An 11,847-nucleotide genomic window follows, 5' to 3' on the forward strand; every position below is an offset into this window, starting at 1 on the left:
ATCTGTCATCTTCACCTCGTGCTTCAGTCTCGTCTTGATGAGGTGAAAATATTCCTCAAGCTTCGCTAAACGGTCTGAGATCTTTCACCTCATTACAAACACATTAATCGGCCGCCACTTTCTCACATTCACAGCGATCGGTGTTACTCGATCGTCGATATGATTCTTCAGGTGGTCCGGCGCTCGACTGGACACATCTATCCACAAAAGCCTTTCTAAACTGCTCAGCCTCTAGAAATCATTAAGCAAATAGCTCTCCTCAGATCCACAATATCCTGTTAAACAATTTCAGCTGGAGGGTCTCTGAAGGTCAACACAAATCTATCATCTCTAATACCGGCTGCATAATACCAGATTCCAATCTTCTCTCCCCAGAGACGGACACGGAGCCTGTTGGCTCTTCTTCAAAATCATAAAAAACAGCAGTCTTCATCAACAAACAAACAGAGCCAGTATTAACCCTCTCCCAGCCCTTCATCGTGAGGAGTATTAGATCTCGAAGCGCTTCATCAAAAGCTTTATGAGACCGGCGAGCTCTTCTCAAACGGAATCGGAGATGAAAGTTCCGGCACCAATAATAATAAAATGAATAACAAAGTCTTCTGCTTTTGTTCGGCATTTTGTTTCTAAGAGACCACAACACGCTCACATGTGTCACCTCATGTTTATTGAGTCTAAGCAAACTAGCTCCAGTCATTTTAGTATCATCTGTCATAAATAATCAAGCTGCAATGTGGTCCACGCCAATAAATATGCCCATCACTTGTTTATAGCAGCTAAATATCAGGACGTCAGACACAACTGAAGGACCGGTTGAAAACCTGCAGGATTGGTTGTTCAGCAACAGAAAACTGGACCCAATACATTGTTTTTCTTCAGATGTCCATAGAAATCGTATCATTCCAGCTCAGAAAGGCAATGTTCAGAAGTTCTTCTCTTAAAGCTGAAGTGAGACGTTGTGTTTGTCAACGTCCTGAAGAGTGAAACTCTGTGACGCTTTCAGAACATGAATCTGTGCGATTACTTCCGACTCAACCAATCACGTGAGTCTATCTGTCTAACGAGCCAATGACAGATGAGGGGGTGTAATTCAGTTTGGTGGTGTAGAATTCACACACTTCACCTTAAAGTTCTGAAATTTGTCTGTAGTTACAGAAATCCTGCCGAAACGTTTCTTTTAAATGGTTAAATTAGATTAAATGTTTTCATTTGGTAAATAATGGCACAAAAGCATGTTTCAAATACAGTATGTGGATCATTGTCAGTCTGGACACACTTGCATATCTCTGAGTTTAGTGAACAGTATCGTGCAGCAAATATGAGGCTCATCTGGAGACCCTGAATGACCGATACGTATTTAAGCTTCTCCTTCGTCGGTTTTCCGGACATAATGGCTGTAGTATCCCGCTGAACTGGCTGCATGTTGGGTAAAAATATACTCCATACCTGAAGTTGCTTTATGTGTGAACAGAAAATCTTTGCATAAAACAGTAGAGGAGGCCGGCACCGGCGGCGGTTTCCACGGCGATCCTGAGCGCGTCACCTTTCGTTGCTGATGATGACAGACGTGCCGATGTAATGAGGAACGCGGTGTCCGTCGGGCGCGGGGCTTTGGGTCCGGTACAGGTACGGGTTCACCTCCTCGCCCCGGTAAGCGTCCGTTAAATGGCTCAGAGCGTAGGGTCCTGATGGGAAAGAGCCGTGCTTGGCCAGAACATGGTGGAGGTTCAGAGAGACGTACGGATTCTGCGCCGGGAGGCCCGTTCCCAGCAGCACCCTCTTCTCCTCCGTGTCGTTCTGATCTGAGAGCCTGGCTGCACCGCTCCTGTTCTCGTACGGCGGGTCCATCACACACAGCCTGCGCTGGCCGAAGCCCTGGAGCGCATGATGCCGTCTGGCCAGCGCCGGTCCGGCCCGCTCGTCCTCTCGTCCTCTGCAGCCGTCGGTGCCGCCCTGGTTCTGACCGGGTTCCTCTTTAAAGGCAGTGCCGGGTCTGTAGCCCCCGTGCAGCAGCTGGGCTGCGAACGCGCCGTCGGCCGCCGAACCTGATGGACACAGAGTTGGTTAGACATGCCGGTCGTTCTCTGTGAATCTTTCTGAATTGATTCCATTTGATTCACAGTGAAATTCATTATGTTTATATTATATTGTTTACTAGTTTAGCTGACGCAAGTTGTAATTTTTGACAAAAAGCTTTTTGTTCAAAATGTTGCTCTTTTAATGAAACTTTCCCACATTCAACTGTTGATAAAAAAAGAATGCATGAAGCTAAAATAAAATGGCTTTTTGTTGTTTAAAAGCAGAGTCTCTGTTCTTTGTTTTAAAATATATTGACTGATCAGATAGTCATATAACAAAATATTTTGAGCCATTAAAGATTTATGAAAATGATCAAAAATGCTGCCGGTGGCTGGCAACTTTCTTTTCAATGGGGAAAGTGATCTGGCGACACTATCAGATGAGAAGAAAAACTTGAACTGAATTGATCTGAATACTGACTAATGTCTTCTGTAGAGCCTCTGCTTTTTAACAAAAAAAAACATTATTCTAGCTCATGCATTCTTTTTTTATCAACACTTGAATGTGGGAAAGTTTCATAAAAAGAGCAACATTTTGAACAAAAGGCTTTTTTTTTTGTCAAAAACTACAGCGTGCGTCAGCAATGCTTCTATCGCTTGTTTCTGCTTCTTTGCCTGTGTTTTGAGCCGGAGATTCTGTACTCTTTCAGAACACGCGTAATAGCGCCCCCTACAGTATAACAGTGAAAACATGGAAAGCCTGAAATTCCATCAATGGCGGGGAAAGAGTTGAAGTTAATCAGTACAGCCGTGCTATCTGTCCGTCTGTCTGATCTAAACTCTGTGATGTGTGTGTGTGTGTGTGTGTGTGTGTGTGTGTGTGTGTGTGCGTGTGTGTGTGTGTGTGTGCGTGTGCGTGTGCGTGTGTGTGTGTGCGTGTGCGTGCGTGTGCGTGTGTGTGTGTGTGTGTCGATACCTGAGTATGCGCTGCAGGCTGCAGGAGTTTGCAGGTGCGCCGCAGGTTTATTTGCGCAGCTCCAGGGCGACTGCAGCGAGGAGAGGACGTGCCGTCTGGAGGGGCTCGGGGTCGCCTGTGCTTTCCGGCAGTCGCTGGAGGTCTGCGTGTGCGTGTATGTGTAGGACGGAGGCAGCGCGTGAGACGGATCCTGGACGTGCGTCAGTGAGACGGGGCTCTGCTCCCGGCAGGACGACAGGCCCGACTTCCAGGACGGAGACTCCAGTTTATCGGCATGCAGCGAGGTCTGGAAACCAGAAGCACTCGACGTCACGTACACGTCAGAAGCCGCACGCGTCGGTGCGCTCCCGGGTGAGTCTGTCAGCGCTTTTACCTGTGAATACGGAGATGCTTTGGGTTTGCTTTTGATTTTGGCTGCTTTGGCTTTCAGCTGTTTGCGTGAGTCCTGAGGAGCTGCGAGACAGTTCTTATAGGAGAGCGACGGTCTGGATCTGCTCTGGTCCTGAGAGAACTGCATCTCTTTGTACTCCACGTCCCTGCGGAGAGACACGGCATCAGAGAGCAGATTCTGTCTAAACGCCAAATGCTGTTAGGGAGGTGAAAGGTCACTCACGTCAGGACGTAGTTGACGCTGACGATGCAGTGCGGCCGAGACGAGCGGCTGTTGTGAACGATGGTGGCGCAGCTCTGCACCCAAACCCAGCCGCCGTGTTTGGACAGCATACGGTAGTATTTGGTGGTCACCTGACCCTTCACCAGCACTGAGACACACAGAGCACTTCACCAGTTGATTCACTGTCAAGCGTTTCCATGCAAACACTGTTCAGTCGTGTTAGTAGAACGAACACATTCATGCCGTTGGTGTCGACTCGAGTCGATGTAGATGATCTACAGAGTATCTAATGAAAGTGTGTGAAGCGGAACGCATGCAGCGACTCACGTAAATGATGTGCGAATCGCAGGTGGAAGACGTCACAGCCGTGGACGTGATGGTAGAGAGTCTTCTCGATCAAATCCTGCGGCTCATAACCGGTTAACTCGGCCACCCTGACACACAAACACACTCCAGTGAGACACAAACACGTTTCATAAGATTGTTTGTTCATGAAAGGGGCTCCTTGTGACGTCTGAATGTGTTCCTATGACGGTTTCCTGTGCTGTTTTTTTGTTTCTATCAATGGCTTAAAATGATTAAAAATCACAGCTGATATTTTTCTTCTGGTCAGTTCAAGTCTGTAAGAATTATTGGTGCGTTCAAGTTCATATTTACAAGTTGGAAAGTGGTAATTACAATGTCAAGTCACTTTGATCGGAGCAAGATGGCGACGGACCATTTCTACAAAACATTCAACAAGATTTTTTAACTGTATTTGAATGAAATAAAATGATAAAGAACGCACGTTTCTGTGTAATGTTTTTATTCATTTTATGAAGATATAACTGTATTGTTATTTTGTACTATCTTATTTTGTACATGCAACTTAGCTAGTTTTATTGTAAATGGAAAAAATAATAATTTTATTAATTTCAACAAATTTCAACAAATGATGTTCATGTGTGTTCACTGCAAAACATGATGTTCTTCCTCAGTGTTTCTGTCTTGTTTTCCAGCACAAATACCTGAACATTCTTAAATCAAGATACATTTACTGGAGAAGAGAAATGACTGAAGATATGAAGAATTGTTTTCTGATAAATTTGTCAAAATTAAATGATGTGCTTAAAACAAGAACGGATAACTACCAGAAAATAATCTTAATTTGAAAGGGAAAAAGATCATTTATCGGACCCCATTAGCAGATATTTTTAAGCACAAACTCACTTCATTTTGACAATTTTTTCACTAAAAATTCTTAATATCTTCAGTCATTTCTCTTCTCCAGTAAATGTATCTTGATTTAAGAATGTTTAGATGTTTGTTCTGGAAAACAGGACAGAAACACTGAGGAAGAACATCATGTTTTGCAGTGTTCAGCGGGTAAATACGACCTTTCCGACATGACTGAATGGACCTTATCAACTGTGGAAATGAAAGAGCTGCATTGAGAGATACAGAATTCCGTGCTGAAACAGCAAGAGTAGTGTTCACATGAGGTCACGTGTTTCAGCTGAACCTCACCTGCTGTCCAGGAAGATGAGTTTGAGATCGAGGCTCGCGCGGAACATGAACATGTTGCTGTGGAGTTTGATCTCCGTGACGCCGCTGGGCGGAAGCGACTGACCGACCGCCACCAGCCCGACGATCTGATAGCACGACTCGTACAGAGACACGTCCATCACGAACTGACGGATCTTCAGGTACCCGCTGCAGTGAATCACCTGCAGGGATCAGATCGGTTCAGTGTTTAATGTGGAGCAGATTCGCTTCTCGTCATCTGGAGCGCCTCAACCGAGAGCGCGCGGCCTGTCAGAGCTCATGTCTGTGGAATGAGGTCCACACACACACACACACACACACACACACTCACACACACACACACTCACACACACACACACTCACATATTCACACGATTAATTTGTTTACGTCCTGCTGACCTGCGCCGCGCGCCTCTGAATCCAGCGCGTGATTTATTCTTTACTTAACATAACCCACTTGTTATTGCCAATGTAAATTTTAAACAAATCTCCAAAGCTTGATGTATGAAAGCTTATCCAGCTCGAATTCGTGCTCGTGCGAAACGGGTGGAGACACTGGAAAATGTGGCGTCATCGGCGCGAGCTGTCATCGATTCATGAGTTTTTGCTGCAGTGAATCAGATCCGATTATGATCATCAGTTCATGCAGCAGAATCTCGATCAAACTCTGCTAAACAAAAGTGAATGGCAAACGAATCTGGCTTCACAGTGGCTCTAGATGTGAACTCGAGCTCTTGACGAATGTTTGCCTTGCTTTTTTCGTAATAACATTTGCAATGCAAAACTCGGGTTTGAGACGCGCGCGCAGAAAATAACGCCCCGCAGGAAAGTAACCATCAGAATATCATTTTACCGGCCATCATCTGATTTGTTCCGAATGAAAACATGTTCGGGTGTTTCAGCTGAAGAGACACAAACTCACCTTATATCCGCCGCACGTGAGTCCCGCGTTCCGCTTCGCCAACACACACTTCATCCGCAGGAAGAACGAGCGCTCGAGCTCAAACTCTGGAACACACGGACCAGAAGAGCCTTGTGATAAATATAGAGCGTTTCATTTCGTTTAATTTCATGCGTGTGTGTGTGCGCTCGTACCCTGTAGGAAGTGCGGGTGCAGCGGCGGGTGCGCGCTCAGCACTGCGCTCATCTCGTCGTGATCTGACGGATGGATGTACTCAAAGATGCTGTTACCAGTCAGTTCCACCTATAACACATGATACATCATTATTCACAGTCATTTTACCTTCCCCTGATATCTGTCAGGTGGTCTGAACCCAGTCTGAAAAGTGAAAAACCCAGATTAAGATGACTGAGAATCCGTGTCATTTAAGAAGATTACATCAACTCACAAAAATGCCTATTGTGAACAGGGTGTGTATTCACCCGTTTAAGGGTGTGTGTGTGTGTGTGTGTGTGTGTGTCGGGCTGAAGCTAAGCTCCTGTTTGTCTGAAATTGATCTGCGTCCATCTCAAAGAGACAGTCTGATTCCCGCTGCAAAAAGTTCATGTATAAAAACACGATTTGCATGTGAAAACAAAAGCGGATTCTGTGCAGGACTTTGATCCATTTTTGTGTGTAAATTAGCAGGGCACATCAGACACAGGGAAGGTCACTTCACAGCACTTCAGCGACAAATTACTTTCTCGGCAGCTGCGGCGGAGACGCTAATCTGATCTTTGTAGTGCGGCGGCGCGCTGAGGCGCAGGAGCGCGCAGGAATGTGCACTTTACTAAACATACTGCGTTTGTGTGTTTCAGAGCAGATCTGGAGTCCTGCTGCACACCAACACACAATACCGTCCTGTCAGAGTCCGAGTGCGAACATAATGAATTCCCTGTCGACGCCGGTTGCGTTTCAGCGTTTTGCCAATGAAGTCTCAGTCTCGGTCTGTAAGCCGTTCTCGCTCACATTCTCCTCGTCGTCCACCAGTAACCAGCCCATTTGAATGCTCAGTAGTCAGTAGACACAGGTGTTCCCACATTAACAGCTTCATTTGCGTCGTCCCGTGTGATTGGGGCTCGTCTCTTGCGGCCGCCGCTGTTTTGACTAGGCAATAAAAACAGCGTTTTCCCTTTAACTCACCCGTGACTCGAGTCTGGATCTCCACACAATCCATCAAGGTCATTGCCAACATCTTGCCAATTGTTTTCTTTTAATGCTCCTCAAATAAATTAAAATGTTCACCTCCTGACTCCAAGAAGCGCATTTTTAATTTCTATTAATTTTTTTAATGCTTTTTTTTTTTTTTTTTTTGTCTTGATGTGCGACAGCATTGGTCAGTAAACACGGAGTAGTTTCTATTACAGCTGCTGAAAAAGAGACTGTAACATCTTTGACGTCTTTGTCTCTTTTCTTCTTTTGAAAAGCAAGAGCTGTTGTTGCAGCACAAATATTTTCTCATGTTCCTCCACAGACATTTACCCGTCAGTTTACTTCCACCTCTGAAGGTTCTGCAGGCGTTATTTCCAGGGTCAATATTCTTCTCTTCACTGAAGCTTCAGTTTCTCAGAGAGACTCTGAAGTCCTGCTCATGTTGGTTTGATCCAGTTTTATTCTGTCAGGACAGAAGTGCGTGGAAGAGCTGTGGTCTCTCAGCATACAAACACACGATGAGTTTCTAGAGAATTGTGTTTGGCCATTTTTTGAATGTGTGTAAAGTTCATTTTCTAACTTTATGAATCTGTGCCACCAGTTCAACTGTGCTAGAAATACTAAAGTATCAAATCAGCCCAGAAGGATTTCTTAAAGGCACAATTCACCCACAAAGCCTTCATTTACTCGCTCTCATGTCACTCCAGAAATGTTGAGAAATGTCCATACAGTGGAAGTCAATGGACACAAATGCTGTTTGGTTCCAAACGTTCTGAAAAATATCTTCTTTTGTGTTCAGCAGAAGAAAGAAACTCACACTGGTCTGTAAGGACGTGAGGGTGAGTGTTTTCATTTTTGGATGAACTATATACCTTTAGGGCTTATATAATGACTGCAGTAATGGCTGCTGCAAAAATTGCCGTCACAGATAAAAAACAGATAAAAAATCCTTCCCTAATCCTAATCTTACAACTTTTAAACTCAATCCTAACAGCTCAATATCTCAAAATCAAAATGTTATTTCACATTAATTATAATTTACAATATTACTATTTTAAATTGTATTTTGATTAGTTAAATACTATATTGGTTTTCTTTCAAAAACATTCTTAGTGTTTTATAACTGTTATTTTGACTGTGTGTGTGTGTGTGTGTGTGTGTGTGTGTGTGTGTGTGTGTGTGTGTTTGGTTGATCCAATGGTGTGACACAGAAAGCTCTCTTTACATGCCCAAAAGTAAAATCTAGACATGTTAAACAAACTCAACCTCAGTGTTTTTCTTCAGACTTTCTTCAGATTTTCTCATTGTCTGAGTTTCTCAATAGAGGCACAATATAAGAAACAGCGATACTGAGCAAACAGTCTGTGAATAGATTCACTTCACATTCTCCAGATAGTATTATAATGACATTCTTCTGGAAGTTCATGTGGTCTCAGTTATGTGTGTGTTGAAGTGATACGAGACTTTGGCCTCGGACTGACCCTGATTTCATCTTAAACTCTCACCTGTGACAAACCCAGATGTACTGAAGCTGTTTCTGAGATGTACATGATTTTCCCGTCAGACGCGACGACAAACACAAACCCGTCCAACGTCTGAAAAACACGTGATATCATATGATTCATTTGCACAATCATCAGACGCGTTTCAAGACATTAACATCAAATATAACGTTGTTTTAAAAGCCTCGCACCTGCAGCAGGTGAGATCCCAGATCTTTGGCCATGAGGTCCAGAGGACTGACCCGTGATGACTGACCCCAGGCCTCTCCGAGACCTCACAAAAAACACAGAAACAGATTCAAAAACCGACGGAAGAACCTTCAAAACTTTCATTAGCGCTCGAATCCCGTCACCAATAAACGGCATCATCATTCCTCTGAGAAGCTGGTGTTTTAATAATGATATATAGTTTGGGATGTGAAGAATTAATTTAGCAAAATTAGCAAAAGTGGACTGTCTTAGAATTGTAAACTAATTTAAACTGCAAATTTACTTTTCAACTTCACGTGGACAATCTAAAAAAAAAAAAAAAAAAATTCTGTGGATTTGTGTAAAATATTATTTCCCTGAAGCCTTAACGTGTAGCCTATATTATATTATATTATATTATACCTTTATAATAACTAACTTTATTATTATAAATTTCAATTAAGCAATTTTAAGTCAAATATATATATTGTAGACAGATAGGCTTCTGTTAAAAAGGTCAATTACAGAATTACAATAACACATTATACTAAAGCATAATTTAATATTACTGATTTGAAATTACTGCCTCTATGTAGCCGAAAATGGAAATTAAAAGAAATTAATTAATGGGAACCAAATGTTAATGTTAATTTTGATTTTAGGACCATTGCGATCCGACATGGAGTCTTTATTTTATTCCATTTGTGAAATATTTATCCCGAATACAATTTGAGATGTTATGATTCATTATAAATTCAGCTTTTGATCAGTAGAAGATTTTGACTCTAAGCAAATGTCTTTAACAGCGACGGAAAGAGAAAATGACTGAATCTGTGATGGTTTAGTTGATTTTATGAGTTGATAAAATGTATGTTAATTACAAACAAAAGAAAGAAAAAAACAGACAATAATTTTCTTTTAGAAACTAATTTTCAAGGGCTGCTAACCCTAATCGTAATCAGATTCATTTCATCACGCAAAGCACTTCTGAATTTCAAAACGAACTCAGAAATATATTATTATTATTATTAGGCCTATTATCGTTATTATTAGGATATTTTTAGTCAATTTATTTTTAGACTTTTGGATTTGGATTGGTTAGACTAGTTGACTTAACGAGTAAATAAACAACCATTTATTTATTTATTTATTATTATTATTATTATTATTATTATCATCATCAAATGCTTTAAGATTAATTTAATGAAATTAAAATAGTCTGTCATTGAAAATGTTCATTTTAAAATTAATTTAGTGAATCATCACAAATAAAAACAAGACAACGAAATTAAAAGGCATTGTGAGATGATCCTATGAACAGCAAATCAAAGGCAAATCCCATCAGGCAATGCTGGAAATCCGTCTCCAATCGAGCTGTAACTTACCGTCTGGAAACACAGCTCTCATTTTCAGGTAGCTTGTGGTCAGTCTGATGATTGACGCTTTGTCCAGCTGAGATGTGATGGCCGAGGGCAGCGGCAACAGTTTGGCCAGTTCATAAAATTCTCCATTTTCTTTTTCTCTTCTTGTCTTCGCAGCATTCTTGGACTTTTCCTTCATTTCTGACACATGGAGAAGATGGACGTGCTGTAAAGCGCTTCAGTCTTTCACAGAAAGAGCCACTATAATAATGGTCACTCGCTACAACATGTTTCACGGTTCATTAATGTTTTTCCTGCTCTTTTCTGTATATGTTGCAGTGAAAGACACGCTACTAAAGGGCCTTTGAGCTGAACCTTCCTGATAGTCCTGCTCTTTGTGAATTAAATCATAAAATGAAACGATGGAGCGAATGGAAATTACCTCGAACACTGACGAAACTCTCCACACACTGAAGGTCTTTCCAGAAGATACTTCAATAAATCAGCCGGTCATGTCGCATTAGATTTTGATTCTGATAACTTCTTATATACTTTAGGAAGGCAGTTGAACTCCATTTCATTGGGAATCACATTCACCGCCACAGTCGCTTTTGGCTTCGACGCGCTTTGACGTTTTGATTTGAAAGATTTAGAAATGACAGATTACAGTGATGCAATAATACTAACTTCTAATAAATCCATGATGATAAGCATACAAAAATAGCATATAAAAATAGTAAAGATTTGTTTACGAACATCTGTTCAATGTGTCGATGTAGCCTACTCCAGTCCTCCATTTCACGAGTTCGTGTTTATTTCCATTTTAAAATGTTTCATTTTCTTTCTTTTTTTTAAAATTCCTCTCGACGCCTGAATATTCCTCTCAAGACTCTTCAGATACCGTTCAGCCTTTCGATTAATCCTGCGCTTTGATCGCCTATGAGAGAGAGAGAGAGAGAGAGAGAGAGAGAGAGGGCGGTTCATGGAGACTGGATGACTCTCGTTACGTCACAGTCTCTTGTGTGTGAGGATTGATGTCTAAAGAAAAAAACAACATTTATTATTGAATTATTGGCTGTCTTACCAAATTACTTTTCTCTATATTAATATTTATTGACATTTAACAATGTAATAATCAGTTTCCGTGTCTGGCGGGAGTGTTGGCTCGTTTGGACCCGACACATTCCGTGGAGAACCGAGTTTCTGAATCGCAACCGCTGTTAATGTAGGACATAAGCGCGCGATTTAAACCGTTATCGGTATTAGAATTGTTTAAGCCGAATTAAGCATTCGATTCGAGTCTCTTTTCGCTGTCACGCGAAAACCGTGAACTTAAATATTTTCAAATAATTCCACCTTGAAGAATAAACCTGATGAAGAGTTATATACCCTGTTGATAATATATGCAAGTTTAGCTTTAGGTTACTCGGGCAAACCATAAACATTCTGGGGATCATTGGGATCTTGTAAAACTATAACTAAATAAATTCTGCATCACTTACAATTGTGTAGAAAGTAGTTTGTGCACATTTGTTTAGAGCTCAGAATAGACTTATAATCTTTGCTTGTTTG

The 11,847-nt window shown here is 41.8% G+C and overlaps 1 protein-coding gene across 2 annotated transcripts; it reads right to left on the reverse strand.

The window, feature by feature from the left end:
* Positions 1-649: 649 nt before the first annotated feature.
* On the reverse strand, positions 650-11,608 carry sim2 (SIM bHLH transcription factor 2). Of its 2 annotated transcripts, none has more exons than XM_048181429.1 (11): positions 10,718-11,608; positions 10,300-10,476; positions 8,917-8,999; positions 8,729-8,818; positions 6,227-6,335; positions 6,054-6,139; positions 5,114-5,313; positions 3,935-4,041; positions 3,608-3,755; positions 2,995-3,530; positions 650-2,045 (listed from the first exon to the last, which is right to left on the reverse strand). In XM_048181429.1, exons 2-11 carry the CDS (start codon positions 10,472-10,474, stop codon positions 1,540-1,542), a joined length of 2,040 nt encoding a protein of 679 aa, XP_048037386.1. In that variant the 5' UTR covers positions 10,475-10,476; positions 10,718-11,608; the 3' UTR covers positions 650-1,539. The 2 variants fall into 2 exon arrangements, with proteins under 2 accessions (XP_048037386.1, XP_048037387.1); XM_048181430.1 differs by having other exon boundaries at positions 2,995-3,280; positions 3,368-3,530; positions 10,300-11,608.
* Between the last annotated feature and the right edge of the window lie 239 nt (positions 11,609-11,847).

The sequence above is a fragment of the Megalobrama amblycephala genome, linkage group LG2 (assembly GCF_018812025.1).
Source record: "Megalobrama amblycephala isolate DHTTF-2021 linkage group LG2, ASM1881202v1, whole genome shotgun sequence".
NCBI classification, from domain to species: Eukaryota; Metazoa; Chordata; class Actinopteri; order Cypriniformes; family Xenocyprididae; genus Megalobrama; species Megalobrama amblycephala.